We start from the raw sequence: 18,418 nt of genomic DNA, 5'->3' as shown, positions 1-18,418 counted from the left end.
TTCAAGAAAATGTGTAAAATTACTTTATTTCATGGGAAATTTGGTGGAAGATAAATTGTTTGGAAAGCGGCCTTGGAGACAGGGAGGGAGGGGGAAATAAACCTGCCCCCATGTCATTTTCATAACAAGAATGAGTTAGGGATAATAGCATTTTGGGGGTGAAGGATCTGTAGCACGAAGGGGGGGAGGTGTTAATCTCTATCCCTCAAGCCCTCATCAAAATTGGGCATCTCCCCACTGTTTTTATCATTTAAAAATATATTGTGAATGCCTGTTACAGATCTACCACATAACATTCAGCACACCACTAATAATGCACAGAAAGGTAAGGACTGCACGAACTCACAACTGTCATAAATATCACACAGGGAGCAAGTCGCTCTATTCAATTCCACCATCACCATCACCTCTTCCCGGCTTCTAGATGAACAGGGATTTCTGTCTTAGAAAAGATTCTCCAGCTGGGGGGGAAGTCAGACCAAAAAAAACCAAAATGGGATTGAAAAGCGATTTCTCACGTTAGAAGGAAATGAAAAATAAACACAGTCCTGAGAGATAAACAAAGAGATCCTTATCAAGAGCTGCAAAAGAAGGAAGAATTTTTTTTATTTTTATCTGCTCGGTTTTGAGGCTGACGAAATCATTCACAATGGAGGCTAGCTAGAATAAAATCCAGATAGCTGGCTGGTAGGATAGAAAAGACAATTTTCATTTTTAAACGAAAATGGTTTTATGAAGAGAAAGTATATGGACCCAAGGAATTAAATGCCACATTTATGGGGAATGTTTTTGTCATGTAATCTGAATGCAATTTTTAAATTCCTATGTTTGGGGAGACAGTGCAGTTGCTTTGATTCCAGGCTCACAAAGGAAAAAACCCCTATGACAGCTTGAGGTGGGGTGGGGGGAACAGCTGTGCTCCAGCCCTCGTTTGTTATCTGCTTCAACTCTCCCCTGATGAGACAGCACCAGAGGGTGTAGCCACAGATGAGAACACTCGGCCCACCTACTCATGCTTCTCTGTCTCGAGAGGATGACATCTGTTTGAGAATGAAAAAGAACAACATGAGCCACAGGCCGTGGGTGGTCCTGTTCAGCTTCGTTGACACCTCAGGCAAAGTCCCAGAGTTGCTGCACATGACCATGAAGCTCATGGAAGCTGCTTGGAAGTAAGTCTTTTGTACATCGCCACAAACAACCCCACTCCCAACAAAACAAGCTTGCAAGAGATGTGCAAAAACCATAGCCCTCTTCAGGAGGACACCTTCTGAACCCAATCAGTACATAGTCATGTGAACGAGAAAGGCCCCTGTAAGAATTCCAAGCAACATGCTCAATGGAGATAAGAACTTCAAGGAGGGAAAAAAACCCTCAGTCAGACTTCAATCTAGCTATTGTTTAGGTTTGTTAACTCTTGTATTTTTATGCTAATTTACTGTTATCCATAGATCTTACCAACCACCTTAATTCAATCTCACCTATAATCATCAAGTTACTTATGCATCTTGACTCACAGAATCATGGAATCACAGAGTTGCAACCTCCAGCTCGATGCAGGATCATTCCAGAGCACCTCTGACAAGTGTTTGTCCAGCTGCTGCTTGAAGATTACCAGTGAGGGGGAGCTCACCACTCCCTAGGTTCCACTGTTAAACAATTCTTACTGTAAAAAAGTTTTTTCCTGATATCCACCCTTACCTTAAACCAATTATTGTGAACCCTATCCTCCGCTGCCAACTCCAATTAGCCCTTCCTGGAAATTAACCCCCCACCCCACACACACATACACACACACACACACATTTCTATCTTCTTATTTGTAACAGTTGCAGAATGTTTCTTTCACTATATCTGAAGCAATGTGCATGCAGCTGAAAACTTATACCTTGAATAAAACTTTGTTGGTCTTAAAGGCGCCACTGGACTCAAACATTGTTCTGCTGTTTCAGACCAACATGGCTACCCACCTGAATCTAACAACAAACTATGTACCTGGTCATAGTTTGCATTATAAATTTGAACACTCCCTCTCCCCACAGTGCTCTAATTAAACTTCTGTGGCAAATGTAGTCATCAGTACATCCAAGATACGAACCATGGTTTGCTCTCTTCTTTACAAGCAAAGACACCAAATTGTGGACTTCTAGTGAAGAGAATGAACCATGGTTCCTGGTTCAAATGTTACAACAACAACAACAGAATGGCATTCAAAGGAACTGGAAATCTGATAAGTTCACTACATGACGAGAGCAGAGAAAGGAGAGAATTCCCCAAGCCCAAGAATGGTTTTACTCAATTCCTGAACCCTGCCAGAGAAACTCAAAGCCAACATTGGAGACATGAAGGTCTATACAACCCAGTTCCTGCTTGTTAAGTGTCCCATCTACGGAATAATTATGATGTAGAGGAGCACTGATCTCGCAGGAACATTTTGAGTGTTAATAGGGCTGTTATTTTTGGAACATAAGAATATAACAGCAATCCTACTGGATCATGCCAGTGCTCAATCTAGTCCAGCATCCTATTTCACACAGTGGCCAACCAGTCCCTCTAGAGGGACAACAGACAGGTCAAAAGCTTCCCTTGATGTTGCCTCCTAGCACTGGTATTCAAAAGTCTACTGCCTTTGGTGAATGTAAATATTCCTTACTATACTTTAAAAAAAACAAACGGTGGTTACCCTAGATTATGTGAAAGGTGCAGTCTTGAGAGGTGAGGAAAAGAAACCAACTCAAACTAAGATCAATTTGGAAGTCTGTATAAAGAGTGTGGCAGAAGGGCATGAAGAAACCAGGAAGAGCTTGCCACGCTGAAGTGGAAGGTGAATGGAAACTGGTAGTTTAAATGCAAAGCCTGCATTTTTGGTCCAAGCCTGGTGTGTTCAGAGATGGGAACTCACCCACCACCATCACAACATGCAGAACTGCAGCTTCAGCTTATTAACTTTTCAGACAGCCAAGACTGTTTCCAACCTGAATGTTGTTTTATTGGTTGGACTGGACTGTTGTAAGCAATAGGTAGTGCAGTATGAGTGCTATTACAGACTAAAGAAACAATAGAGAAACCTGCTGTGAACCTGAAAAGTCACTGACAATCTGCAGGCAGTTACTCATCATCTCATACATTGATTATGAAAATATGATCATTCCGAAATAGCACCTGAAAAACAACTGTATGCCAAACAAGGATTACCAAAGCCCACACTGTGGGCATGAAATGGTGCAACAATGCAGTTACTTCAAGTTTAATGCAATACCTTTTTAATACTGTAATAACACAATACTGTTCAAGAACACTGAACACATTTTAAAGTTGAATGACAGAAAAGAAAAATAGCTCATGTGTGTTATCTGATGGCAAGGGATCTAGGCTTTTATTTACAGTATTTAAGCACAGTTCTGTTAAGCCAACAAGTTGGTTCCCAGACTGTGCTGCTGTGGCTGCACTGTCATCGCTTGACATCCTGCCTTATCTGCCAAATTGCTCATTAGATTTGGCCATTTTCACCTGCGCCTCCAGTTTATATATTTCAGCAGAGAATAAAGAGCAGTTTTCCTCAACCTATCTTCTACAGCAATCTTTTGCACGCTCCTCTGAAGCATGCAGGCAGCCAACTCGCCAAAAATACAAATCCACTTTGTATAGCATAGTTATGATTTTAAAAAAAAATCTATTTCGTATCATGGAATACAGCAGCAGAGAATTCAGTTTAGAGAGTCACAATTAAAGAAAGGAAAAAGATTTACAAACTAAAGAGATGAACAACTTCTTTTAAAAATTAGAAAGAAATCAAACTATACCAGCTGCTTAAGTGTATGGTTTATGCGGCCTCAATATAGAGTAACATAAAGGTTTTGTTTTGCTGCCCAGTATTATTTGTGCTTAGCTGTGAAGATCCAATCTAAGCCACCCCCCTCCACGAACAGGACACATGATTACTGCAGAGAGCCCGTGCTTATATGTCTGTGCACAGGGGGGGTAGAACGGCAGCCCAGATGAATATTAGTTTCTCAGCTGGAACTGATCTAGCTAACCTTCTCCTTTCTGGGGAAGGTGGTCCAATTTATACACAAACAAAAAAAAAGGCGGGGTAACATGGCAACCCGAACAAAGGAAGATGAAAATCTTCAGCAGACTGTTCAAGCTTTGGCTTAATATGTTTAGACAGTGCGTCAGAACAAGAGGCTGCTCTGTTACCCCCTGGATGCATGTGAACAGTAGCATGAAATGTTCAGCTTTACCATATGAGCTGTATTGTCAAAAAAGGTAGCCCATTGGGTAGGTGGGAGGGAGGGAGAAATTACAAAGCATCACAGCGAAATATTCTACAACTGCTACCAAACAATTTTCAGATGGAATACTGTTTTTCATTTGGTAGAAGTAAAATATTCACTACCAACCCTACAATTAGCTGGAAAATTACAATAATTACAGCAATTTTGCATCCCATCTCCAATCTAATTAATAGATATACGATCTTGTTAACATGTAATAATCAGAATCTGCAACTACCACTACACACTGGATGGGTTTTACGAGCTGAATGGAAGCAGAACACTAAAAAAGGTAATTATTTGAAATACTGAGAATACCATTTGTATGCCATGCTTCACTTCACAAGTTAAAAAGGAAATACAATAGGGATATTACTCCTATTTTCAAAGTATATTTAAATCTGGTATTTGAAATCAGTTCACTTTAATGTCAAATAACATTGCTGGCATGGCTCTAATTACTCAGGGGGTACAGCACCCTAAAGAACAAAAAAGTATTCTGGTAAGAAAGGGGAAAGAATCCTTTTAAGTGGTACACAGAACACTGCTTTTGATTTTCTACGATATCTGTGCCAAAATATTTCACATCTTCTCTGAGCATAGATGTCATGCAAATGCACTGCTTAAGTTAGCATACTTCAATCAGATGTCCTCAGTGCCCTACAACTAGAATATTAAATAGGTAAGGCTGGACTCGCCACAGAGGTGCAGATACAGCAAACTCCACTCCTGGAAAACTGGAGAATCCAAAGAGATAGCAAAAAGGTCCCTGGACTTCCTGTTATGAGGAAGGGCCACACACCACTCTTCTGAAAACCATCAACCAATGTAATCCATTTCACAAGAAGCAAGTTTCCACAGGCATTTGTTTGGGCATTGCTGGAAACAGAATGACAGGCTAACTGGCCCTTTGTCTCATCCAACACAATTGTCTTATCTTGCATGCATTTTTGTCTTGGAAAGGAAAGGTCCCCTGTGCAGGCACCAGTCGTTTCCGACTCTGGGGTGACGTTGCTTTCACAACGTTTTCACGGCAGACTTTTTACGGGATGGTTTGCCATTGCCTTCCCCAGTCATCTACGCTTTCCTCCCAAGCTGGGTACTCATTTTACCGACCTCAGAAGGATGAAAGGCTAAGTCAATCTTGAGCCGGCTACCTGAAAACTCAGCTTCCACCGGGGATCGAACTCAGGTCCTGAGAACTGCAGTACTGCAGCTTTAACACCCTGCACCACAGATTTTTGTCTTGACTGAAGCCATATATTGTCCTTGGCCTTCTCGGGAGTACGACACAGCATTTTTTGCTTACTGAAACATCTTTCATTCTTTACTCTCAGGAATGTCAATAAAGCTAACTGTTCTGATTTTTTTAAATGCTGTTTGTCTTTTGGGGTAAGATGCTTGTATCATCATAAGTCACTTCCCTGGTGACTTAAATTATACCCTGCATTCGCTCTCAATTTTCCATTGATCAATCTGGCCACATATCTGAAGTGGGTTTCTTCCAATTAGTTTTGCTTTCTTGCCTGTATTGAGGAAGCTCAAAACTGTTTTAGGTCACTAAATGAGGCTAATCATCAGGAAGACTGAGAGCCAGGGCCCAAATGATATGTCAGAAACACCTGGAAGACACTGAAGCCAAGATCATCACTGCAATAGTTGTAGGATTCTGCCACTTAGGTGGAATACATACACTCGCTTTGTGAGGTGCTCTTATTCTCCAAGGAAAGCCCTGTAATACAAGGATGAGTGTAGACAAAACACATTCCTTGGAAATGGCAGCTCCAAATCAATCTGTAACACATCCTGGTTTTGGAGAGGTTGCTTTGATTTTTTTGCTCCTTATCCCCCCCAGTGGCAGCCAGCAATTCAGGGCAGGGGCAGGGAAGTGCATAGCGTCATGATGTTAGAACATGGTCAAGTTGTACTATATCCTTTGGGAAAGGGACAGGAAAAGAATACAGTGGGTGCGGTCACACGTACCATTAGTGACGACACAGCTCTGTCTGGCTGACGGATTAAATGTGTTCGTTCAGACATACACATCTGGCAATCGAGCGTCATCCGGGGTCATTCCGACTTGCTGCGGATCAGTGCCGCGTTAATTTGACAGCACATAAAATCCGGCCTTTTTTCAAAACAGCGGCACAAGATCGGCTTTTTGTTGTTTGGACAGCTCATGCACAATACTGCCTCTCACCTTTTTAAAAAAAAAAGCCCCAGCAGACATGCGCATTGCCAGATCATCCGGGAATCTGAGGTGACGCTTCTGCTTCTCCAATCAACACAGGATCAGAGGGGGGGGGGACGTTATCCCACTATTCAGAACAGGAAAAAATTCTTCTTTTTTCAATGTGGAGGATTTCAAGATATCATTGTCACTGCGAATTTCTAGGAAAATAATTCCTGGCAGTTCCGGGGTTTGGATCGGCAACGTTAATTCTGGAAACTTTCACCCTTTCCCCCTGCCTCTGAAGAAAGTTTTGATTTCCCAGCTCCAAACAGTTGATTTCCCAGCTCCAAACAGTTGTTCAATGGACCCCCTCCCCTCCCAGAAATCACCATCTGATTACGCATGCTCCAAGAAATGAGCGTGATAGTATTGGACGTCTGATCGCGCACAACAGAATGAATCGCATTCTTGGATGCTCGTCGGAACTGCCCTGCATCGAATCAATATTCAGCAGTTCAGATTTGAGCGCTACACACATGCTTTTAATGGTACATGTGACCGCACCCAATGAGGGTCTGGCATTTTTGCAAACAGTCCCTTACTCTCACACTCTGTTTATGGTACTTCAGGCACTTAGTCTAAAACCTGAAAAGTTTCAAGATAGGAAAGTACAAAATCCTACTCCTTCTCTTCTTATTATGGGTAAGACAACAGGAGGGAGAGAAGCTAAGAGTTATCATTTGATGATGTCTAACCTGCACAGTGATGAGAGAAGCTGCCATAAGATTGGTGGAATTGTGCAGCTCAAAGTACCTGCTACTTATAAAACAATTTTTCATCCATTTTCCCTCTTCGTTTGCTAGGTCAAAACTGCCACACTGGAAACTATAACCTGGAAACTGTATTATAAAGTCTGCAAGCTCGAGTACTTTAGAACTGATGAGGCGACACGCACACGTACACCAAAGATTCGGTGCGTATTTAAAACAGCACAGAGCGGAGATATTAAAAATAGAAAGGCAGACGCTTATTTGCTTGCTGCTTCAAATATCTACCCTGCCTCTGAACTTTAATCAGTGTTCGATAAAGACACATAATGAATCATATTCCCAGTAGCATGAAAGGGTAACAGAAGCTGGCATCTGAGTAAATGAAGATGAAATGTGGAGAGGCACAGAGAGCTTTTACTTACTTGTGCGAAGGACTGAAGGTGTGACCTCAATTTCACTCGTCGCTTGGTAAGGCTGGAAGGCTGACCCGGCATTGGTGCCCAGCTCGCTGCCAAAGATTTCAGGGCTCTGGGTGCCAGTGGAGCTGGCACTGGTGCCATCTCCTCCATGGTGTGGGTCCTGCTCATCAAATACAGCTACAAGCTGTGAACAAACAAATTGATGATAAAGTTAAAAGAAAGTCAATGATCAAAGGCATCTTCATGACTTGGTTGTGCAAAACACAGAAGGTAATGGTAATTTGTTGTTGTTTTCAATGCAAGAGTTGGAATGCACGAGTTGGACTCCACATGTGTCAGATCTGGGCATGGTAACCCCTCCCCCTGGGAATTCTGGGATACTGCCAAACCTAAAGAACCTGAGATTGGGTTTGGATACACACACATCAGCATGGTTGCCGCTCTTCCCAAAACTGCTCCCACACTGCTACAGCAGCACCTAAAGACACATATGGGTTGCTGCCAGGGCTCTTTTTCTAGCAGGAGCTCCTCTGCATATTAGGCCATGCCTCCCTGACATAGCCAATCCTGCTGGAGCTTACAGTAGGCCCTGTACTAAGAGCTCTTGGAGGATTGGCTATATTAGGAGGGCATGGCCTAATATGTAGAGCAGCTCCTGCTAGAAAAAGAGCCCTGGCTGCTGAGTTATGATTCACAACCTTGTAGCTGATGCCTGGCCCCTTGAGAGATGCATCATCCGCTTAGATGCTAGTCATAATCTGAAAGTTATTCACTTGAGTGAAAGTCTTTGGCATCCTCCTGCCAGTATAGGAGCAACAACTGGAGCAAGTCAGGCCATTCAGTACATCTTCAAAGGGGATCCAAGAGCACAGTCCTTCTAAACATCCTAGTCAAAACATATCCAGAATGGAACAGAACACATTTTCTTGCAAAGAAAACAAGATAATGGAAGCCCATTCAGACTTCCACTTACACAAGGAGCACTTTTATATCATAACTCTTTAGCAAACGCTGTTAGAAAATTCTTGCAAGGGTGGACTGCAATATTAGCATTTTCACCTAGAAGAGAAACAAGAATGCCAGAGTGATTTGAGAAAGGTAACTAAGGAAAATGTTTTTCAGAGCAAATAATTTATCCCACTTCTTCCAAATACTGAAACCTGTGTATGGAAGCATCCAAGAACTGAGATGAAGAAGTCTGAAGTCATGACTAGGGGAAGAGAATGAAAAGTGGAAATCTGGGGGGAGGTGTTTTGAAAGTACATAAAATCTACCAGGTATAACTTAGCCCACAAAAGTGAAATGGTTCAATATTTTATGAAACTCACCAGTATCAATGTCTTAATTTTATTCAAAGAATAATTACAAATACAGGGTTGGATTCCACAAAACCATTCCACTATGGAGGTACCCTCAGGCATCACAGAAACACTCCCTCTGCTATATACACTTGTCGTTGCTAATGAAAACAGATCTGTGAGATCCAACCCATAGTCACCATTATAGAGTGGTCTGCATACTAACACACTAACTTAGATTAAGTCTGTTCAGAAAATCTAGGGGAGGTGGAAGAAACTGAACACAGGAACAGTCAGCACTGTAACAAACAAACCAGAAAAGTGGCTTTAGAAACTGGCCTTTAAATAATGGCCGCCATCCAAAGACACCCCCCCCCTTGGCTACATGCCCTGCACTATACACCATTCCGGAGGGTCTGCTAACCCTTAGGAGCAGCTTTTGGCAGGATGAATGAGATCGCTATTATAAAGCAGTGCTTTTAAAAAAAATTGCACTAATTTCCAAGCTCTATTTTTTTAAAAAAAAGAAAAGAAAGAAAACTCTAACATTTCCAGGTTCTCAATTTCTGCCTTCAAGAAAAGCAACACAATACATCAAACTAGCAAAAAAAAGATATTTCTTCCTTGATTTGTTTCCCCTTGGCTCTCATATCTTTAAGCAAATGTGGCAGGATTCTCACCCACGGAAGGCATGTCTACAGAAAACGAAATAAAGCTATCCAAAACTAACAGGTGATAGTGCCCATCCAAAAAGGTATGAAGCCTAAACTAAATCTCCTGTATTAATATTTCCATACAGCTTTGACAGTGTGCATCTCTAATACTGCTTCATTAACCGACCCTCAAGAGAGAGATTCCTGCTTTTGTGTGAGATCAGATCATCTGACTTTCTCCAAACAAGCAAAAGGAACAACAGCAATAAAACAGATTCCTGTAACTACAGCTTGAAAAGAGAGGTTCCTGTAACTGCATTTTAATTGCATCATGATACAAAGCTCCTTAAATCTGTTCTCGTCATCACACAGTAAAGGGGAGGGGGGCACAGAACTGCTGCCCCAGGCCTCTGAAGAAATTATTAGAATTGTGCATACTTACTGTGGCAATACTGTAAGGACAACATCCATACATCTTTGGATTATTGTGCTAGAACAGGAGTGGCCAAACTTGTTTAACCACACGGTAAGAGCCACACGGAATAAACATCGGATGTCTGAGAGGAAAATAGATGGGGGGAAGAGGTAGAAAGAAAGCAACTTTAAATGCATTCTCTAAGATGCCAGCTGGCTTGGCTTGGAGAAGTGATTTAAAGAGAGAAATGGCTACTCCAAGCCAGCCAATTGGGCAGTGAGGGCTTTGAGAGCCACACAATATGTGTGAAAAAGCCACATATGGCTCCCAAGCCACAGTTTGGCCACCCCTGTGCTAGAGCAATCATATGTAAGACAATCCAGGATGTGAATGATTGCTATAGTGCAATAACAGGACAATGCCCTACCACATGCGGATGCAATCATGGACCCAACATGAAGAATCACAAGGGATGGACCTGTAGTGTATTTTGATGAATTCCCATCTCAGAATGAGCACTCCCAAATGCTGATGGCAAGGTTGTTGAAAGCCACCACAGACCTCCAGATGAAGATTCCCTCTAATTCCAACTCAAACAACTCAACAAATTACCTTGCTTGACTGGCTACAGAGTGACCGGAGAACCCAGAAATTTGCTTCCTTGGTTCTCTTTTCTTGGTGGCCCCATTAATATGAGCCAACAATAGGCCTCAACTTCAATATCAGAAGAATGGCTGACCATTCCCTTCTTCCTCCTAGCTTAACTCACTCAGGGCTACTGTCTGCTAGGCTAGGGAGCAATGCATTTTCTGTTCTAGCAGAAATCTCAACTGTTCCACTTGATGCCCTCACATAGTTTATTCGTCCAGCAGAGCTATAAGAGATAAAGAGAGTTGTCAAATCCAGTCTGTCTCAGGCTAACCCACATTATTGCAAACTACAGGATATACCACCCAACATCAGGAAGGAAGATCCAATGGTCAAGCCCATCAAGGTTTCCCGCAAGATGATAATTCAAGGTGGCTTAAGCCATCGATCCAAGCCACATGTTATGCGGAAGGCAAGCATGATCAAAAATTAACCCAAAGTGTTCTTCACAAATGAGGGAGATTAGTTGGAAACTGTGAGTTCAGCAAAACACACACAAGTTTCCTCCACAGGAAATGTTGCACTGATTTAAAAACTGCAATTCAGTGCAAAATTCACCAGTTCACTTTGACATAAAAAATAATTTCAGATACACAGACCTTAGGATCCTCACATGCATGGAGAGCTTTTAAACAGATCATTGTTTATTTTTGTTTCTCTTCCATAGTCAGGTGATAAATTATTTAGGTTGACAATGAAAATATACTATTGAAACAGTGCACAGGAAGGAACCTACCATCACAGATGCAGCATGTCCTCATCAACAATGTCTAACCACCCACAGCAATCCTATTACAGACCACCAAGGAAGCCCCCACAGTCTACTGGTAGCCCTAGACCACTCTTTGGGAATCCCCAGAGGAAAAACTGGAGGTGATGCAGCTAATACAGTCCTTATAGTTAATGATGGCAATAGTAAAGCATTTTGCAAGCAATTTCCCAGAATGAACTGTAGCATAATGTCCAAGACAATAAAGCCAACTTTATAATCAGAGTACTCTCCAAGGAGCACTTCTTATGAGGTAATGCCTCGAAAAAGCGATAGGTAAAGCTATAGCTTCTTGTTATATTTAAGACCTGATGCGCCACTTTGAGATACAAGAACAATAAGCATGAGCATTTATGTCCAGCAGAAGTCAATGCAACTAAAGTTAGCTTAACATAGAAACTGCTTTTGACACAACACAGATGCAGAAGGAACAGAAAACAGAAGTGCCACTGCTTTAGACTTCCTGTTTCTCCTTTTCATCCAACACAATATCGTCACGCATTCCATAGCTCGGTAATGCAACAGTCCCCAGTAAGAGATGGCTTGCAAACCTTGTAGGGAGTGGAGAGAAAATGGTGAGGAGAAAACTATGAGCTAAGAATTACAAAAGAACTCACAGGTTATATTGAAAGAACAGTTCTCTTATTTTAACAGAGCACAAGAATCTAATGTCAATACTCTTCCTCTGCCTGTAGTATGAGACTGGAAAAGATGCATCATGGGAACCTGCCAAACACCCATTTGTTGAAGGTGCAGCATTCTCTTTGGGTCATGAGTAGGTAAGCACAGCCATCTGCTACCCTCTATGCTAACAAATTAATTCTCATAATTCAGTAGTTCATAATAGCTCTATTGGCAAGTGCCAATTTTCAGCACAGTGCTGAGCTGCTACAAATTAGACTTCATTTCCTCTGAATGAAGACAGCAAAATGCTCTTGAAGCAATCGGAAGGAGAAGCATCAAACTTGATTCTCCCCTCCTTCTGACACTAAGCATATGAAGTCTGCCCATCCAATTGCAATGCATTCCCATAAAGGTTGATAGGTAAACCTTCCTTGAAGTAGAGAACATCCATTACTGTAAAAATTGCCTCCAGCTATCTCTCAACACTCCAAGTAGCTAGCCTACAACCTAGAGTACTATTGACTAGTCGACCATCCTCTGAAAATTAGCATTTATTTCAAGCTTCCCTTTTGATCTTCCGTATCTCAGCTGTTCCTTGGCAGTGCCAGCAGCATAAACCCTTCCTAGAATAGACTTTAAATTCTAGTGAAAAACACCTTGAGAAGTTGAGTTGGTGTTGTTGTTGGGTTTTTTTTGCACATCCTGAGGGGAAAAAAGGAACAAGCCTTATTCAAGTTATGAGACGCTGACAGCATGTTTTGCTTTCAACATAACACTTGACACATTGGGGTTACACAAAGTAAAAGTAGGTTATTAATACTATATGGCTGCAAGAGACCTCAAAAGAATGAGCCACACTTCTTAATTGGCGGGGGGTGGTGGAGATCAACAAATACTTCCTTTGCCTGTCTCCTCTTGATATGCCAGCTGAAGCCCACACACCCATTGGTACCGAATAGTGCAGAGGGAAGTTCAGTTGGAAGGAAACAGGGAGGGAAGAGTTAAAGCCCTTTACTTTCCACACCCTGGCACCAGATGAAAGATGGCTCCATACCAGTGCTATTTCTTTTCTTTTACAAAAATAGTATGCATGGTCTATTCTCCCAGGACACCTTATGGCCAGAAAACTATCCATTGCACAGTCCCAACAAAAATTTGCACTGTTATGGAAAGTAAAGTTTACGCAGAGAAAGAGAACTGCATATTGAACATAAGAAGATTCCTGCTGGATCAGATCAGCAGTCCATCTAGCACCTGTCTCACACAGTGGCCCACCAGTTCCTCTAGATCAGGGGTCCCCAACCCCCGGGCCATGGACCAGTACCGGTCCGTGGCCTGTTAGCAACCGGGCCGTGGAGTGAGGCAGAGACCTTTACCTACTCCTTATTTAAAGATGCCCATGTGGGGGGCAGGGACAGGGTGTGGGTGTGGGGGCAGTCTGAGGCAGCAAAACCCCCAGCATCCTCACCCCAACCGGTCCGTGGAAAAATTGTCTTCCACAAAACCAGTCCCTGGTGCTGAAAAGGTTGGGGGTCACTGCTCTAGATGCTCAACAACAGGGCACAGAGATCAAGACCTTCTTCTGATGTTACCTCCTGGCTGTGGGATTGGAGGATTTGTGCCTCTGAATGTGGGGGGGGGGGGTTCCTTTCAGTCATCATAGCTAGTAACCATTGGTCCTCCATACGGGTTTTTATCATACAAACAATTAACGCTAATATCCCACTAAGACCAGAGCTATTCCTCTTTAACATTTGCACTCTGTGTCCCTCCAAACTGACAAAAACACACCTCCTGAATTACTTTTGCACAGCAGCTAGAATTCTCATAGCCTCTTCCTGGAAATCAAATAAACAGCTGTCAATAGCAAACTGGCTAACAATAGTTCAGGAGTTTTGTATATTGGACAAACTATCAGACTCAAATCAAAATTCAGACTCAATATACTGCAGCACCAAATCTGAAATACCCCCGCTCTAATTTGCCTAGTGGACAGGCCGACCCTGGTTACAACAGGTTCAATCATGTGAATTCCACATTGTAATCACTCTCTGTGTAAAGAAGTGTTTTCTTTTGTCCATCCTGAACCTACTGTCCATCAGCTTCATTGGATGCCCTCAAGCTCTGCACCACGGGGCTGCTATTTGAAGACCAGTAAGCAAAATTCTGTTCTGCTCTATCAGAATGTCATCCCCCCCACACACACACACCAGCAAAAGTTAAGGAACTGGCAACCCTACCCTGGACCAATCACACACACTCAGCCTTATCTACAACACAGGATTGCTATGAAGATAAAATGTAAGTTATTTTAGGTACCCACTGGGGAGAAAAGTGGAATACAATGAAGCAAACAAGCAACTAAATAAAGACAGATACTCCAGCTTTCAATCAAATGATCTCCATGAAGGGTTACAACCAGGACCAGCCCTAGGGTGCAATGTGCCCCAAGCAGCCTTGGTGCCTGCCACCTCCCCATGAGCCACCCCCTGCCATGGTGCTACCTCCTCCTCCCTCTCTTTCTCACAATTTTAATGCTTGGGAATGGGTGGTGAAGCACTGCGCTCCTAGGGTCTTTAAAGACCACCCCCACACTGATCAGCTGGGAAGGAGCACATGGGGAGGAAGTGGTGGCAGCGGCTCACTCATTTTTCCCACTGCTGCTGCCCTTGCACTGATAGTGAGCGCACCTGAAGCATAGGAGCCACCAGCCTCTGGCATGGTCTTACCTACTGATCAGCTGATGGGGGGGCAGCCCTTAAAGAGCCTGTGGCGCTTTACCGCCTGTTCCCAGGCATTAGAATTGTGAGGAGGGGAGGGAGGGGGAGGCAAAAAAAGATTTGCCTAGGGGGGAGGGCAGGGGCAAGGGCTGAATTCAACACCCCCCCCTTCCAGCACCCTAGGCATATGCCTAGTTTGCCTAATGAGTGGGCCGGCCCTGGTTACAAAAGGTTCAATCATCACAAGAATAACTGCAAAACAGTTAAGGCAAATGAACCAGCAGCTGATATGCAGACACACAAAAGAAGATGAAGATACTGGATTTATATCCCGCCCTCCACTCCAAAGAGTCTCAGGGCAGCTCACAATCTCCTTTACCTTCCTCCCCCACAACAGACACCCTGTGAGGTGGGTGGGGCTGGAGAGGGCTCTCACAGCAGCTGCCTTTTCAGGGACAACCTCTGCCAGAGCTATGGCTGACCCAAGGCCATGCTAGCAGGTGCAAGTGGAGGAGTGGGGAATCAAACCCGGTTCTCCCAGGTAAGAGTCCACACACTTAACCTCTACACCAAACTGGCTCTTTTTGAAGGCATGAGGATTATCTTTCACACAGACCCTACAAACAGTGGAAGATGGAAGTGTTCCAAACAGTTGGAGTACCATGACAGGCCTTTCCTGGGACACATCTTCATAACTTTTAAAGGCACAAGATCTGGTGAAGGGACTTAGTGGATGATCTTATTGCACGGGCTGGTTCATACAGAAGAAGATGGCCCTTCAAATACCAAGGTATCCAGGGAACTGGGTAAAGGAAGCTCTGGCTCTTTCCCTCCCTCCACAGGGGACCAGGAGGGAGAGAGCCTCAGTCAATAGACGGAAGAGAGGCTTGGCTCAGTAGCTCTGCTGTGTGATTGAGAGAGCCTAGCAAAGCAAGCTTTTCCTCTCCCGCCCTTCCTCCCCAAGGGAGGATCCTCAGCCAATGGATAAAATGTTGGTTTTTCTCTGTAGCTCCTGTGCAATTGAGCAAGCCTGGCAAAGCAAGCTGTTATGCAGAAGGAAGCAAGAGAGAGGGAGAAGAAGCAGATGGCAACCATGTCGCAAGTCTGACACCCCTTGTTTACATTGTAGCATCTCAAATTGTAAATAATTTAGGATTCTTGAATGGCTACTGTGAGGAAAAGCTCAAATTCATAAATATCAGTGCTAACTCATCTTAAAAGCAGTGAGTTGAATTCATATTTGATGCAAAGATATGCAATTGCTGAACATTATAACTGGCTCACCTAAGCCAGGTTAGGGTATTGCACCAGTCCAATGGTGTACGTGGAACCACACTGCCTCACTCTTGTAAGCCAAAGCTGGTAAAACCCTTGGATTTTGTTTCAGGATCGCCATCTCATTGAATTGATAGTGACATTTGGGCACAGAATGCCATGCCAAGCCAGCAATGAGTTAATGCCAAGACTTATTTAATTAAGCAGTGTCTGATAGGCTTAAACTCCAGATGACACGCATGTAGCCATGGCGGCAGGTGGAATTCAGAAGCTGGATAGCTCTGCAAGCGCTTGTCAAATTGGCAAACAGTATGGAAGCCAAAAGATCTGCATCAGGCGTCAACAGCCAAAGCCCCTGGTCTGCTGCTGTGCCATACAATGTGGCAATCTTGGCAGAAATTCATTAACATCATGCTATAAATAATGAGACTTTTTTTGGGGGGGGGAGGGTGAGCAGCTGTGTTTTTGTATTTCTACCTGTGGATCCAAACAACCAACATCAATGGGGGGAAAGTTAACACTAACTTGCTTCTGAAAGTTTAGAGATACTAGGAATGGGTTTTTGTATTTTTTTTAAAAAAATATACTGCTTGCTAGTCTTATGGCATGTGACAGTCAAGACTGACTTTTAATACTGTTGCTATTTGAAAAAGTTATGCTACGTCTACACATGACGGTAAGTCAAAAAGCAACTAGTACAGCACAATTTAACTGCCACAACACAATGGTGAAATAAGGTGCGGTCCAAGAGCTTAAATTCTGTATCATTAGATAACCTTAGGCAACTCAGTCCCTGTTTCCCACAAGCAAAACTGAGACTGGGACTGAGTTGTTAGAACAACAGTATAGCCCTTACAGAGCCAGCCTGGTGTAGTGGTTAAGTGTACAGACTCTTATCTGGGAGAATGGGGTTTGATTCCCCACTCCTCCACTTGGAGCATCTGGAATGGCCTTGGATTAACCATAGCTGTTACAGAGTTGTCCTTGAAAGTGCAGCTGCTGTGAGAGTTCTCTCAGCCCCACCCACCTCACAAGCTGTCTGTTGTGGGGGAAGAAAGGAGATTGTAAACCACTCAGACTGACTCAGAGAGAAGGGCAGGGTATAAATCTGCGGTCTTCTATTTGTGAGGACAAAAGTAAATTAATGCGTTGCTTTGACCTCTGAATAACTACACAAATATTTACAGTATCATTTACAGAAGAAATAGTAACAATAATCATAAACAATAGTTTCACAGAATGTACATATTACAGATAGTGAATTTTGGGTGAGTTGATGTTTCCAAAAATCAACTTCAGAGTTCTATTGTATTCCACCACTCCATGGAAAGTGGCAGAAGTGACATTCCCAGAAGGACTCAGAGCTGCACTTGTATAATTCAAAGCTGCCCAGGTGGGCAGCCGTGTTGATCTGAAGCAGTAGAACAAAACAGGAATCCAGCAGCACCTTTAATTTAAGGATTTCATTTTCTTCTTGCAGACTGAAAGGGGGTGCTGAATTGGAGTCTCATTGGAGGAAAGGACCAACTTTTCCCTCTGCAAGGTCTGCAGACCGCAGAATGGGAGAGGGGAGGGGGGGGTCTTCCTCCTCTCCGTTTGACTAACCTCTCTTGTAGCTTGAGAATAGCAGCCACCATCCTCCTCCATGGCTTGACTATGGCCTTTTTATAAGACTTGAGCTGGACCAGCACATGCCATCAAGAACGCCAACTCATTGTGTTGCTAACCTCCTGAGAGTGGGGTTGGTGCCTATGAGGGTTGGAGACTCCGCTCTCCCCACACCCCTTTGGCTGATTCCAGGGAGGAGAATAAAACTTTGTTGGTCTTAAAGGTGCTGCTGGACTCCTATTTTGTTCAAAACTACCAAAACATTGTTATGGGTATTCTCCTAAATATGAGCTGCCATACTTGCCTTCCATACATACACCTAATACATTTGTTTCATACAAATCTCCCAATGTGACTTCTAGGGTGAGTAAAAAGATAAAAAGGAAAGCCAACTTCTGGTGGTTGTTTTTTTTTCTAACTAATTCTTCATCTTCTCTGTATTTAGCCTTGCTCAATTTCTTTTCCCAAGAGGAAATGTGCCATAAAAACCAAGCTTCTTCTGGGATCATCATTAAATTGTCAGATACCTCCTGCTGGCACAAAGGAATCAAGATCCCAGGATTCTTTGCTCAGAAGTATGAGAAAACGTGTGACAGCCCAGGAATTCTAAAACCTTCCTGCGGCATATCACAGCATGAATTCTCCATGACCATGACTGCATCAGAGGAAGCAACCACACTGAACTAATAAAATTTGATGGTAGAGAAGAACAGCTTTCAGGCTTTTGGTCACAGAAACATCCATCCGAAACATCCATTCATTCGTCACCTAA

The 18,418-nt window shown here is 43.1% G+C and overlaps 1 protein-coding gene across 7 annotated transcripts in view; it reads right to left on the bottom strand.

Annotated features, from left to right (window-relative positions):
- PARD3 (par-3 family cell polarity regulator) overlaps positions 1-18,418 on the bottom strand; it is a 745,691-nt gene that overhangs the window by 464,943 nt on the left and 262,330 nt on the right. For all 7 annotated transcript variants that reach the window (XM_060248141.1, XM_060248148.1, XM_060248145.1 and 4 more), the window contains one exon: positions 7,640-7,820. In XM_060248141.1, the coding sequence (XP_060104124.1) occupies positions 7,640-7,820 (181 nt within the window). The remainder of the gene's footprint in view (positions 1-7,639; positions 7,821-18,418) is intronic.

The sequence above is a fragment of the Heteronotia binoei genome, chromosome 10 (genome assembly GCF_032191835.1).
Source record: "Heteronotia binoei isolate CCM8104 ecotype False Entrance Well chromosome 10, APGP_CSIRO_Hbin_v1, whole genome shotgun sequence".
In the NCBI taxonomy this organism is placed as follows: Eukaryota; Metazoa; Chordata; class Lepidosauria; order Squamata; family Gekkonidae; genus Heteronotia; species Heteronotia binoei.
The sequence above is the reverse complement of the archived record's forward strand: the minus strand, read 5'-3'. Positions and strand labels throughout refer to the sequence as shown.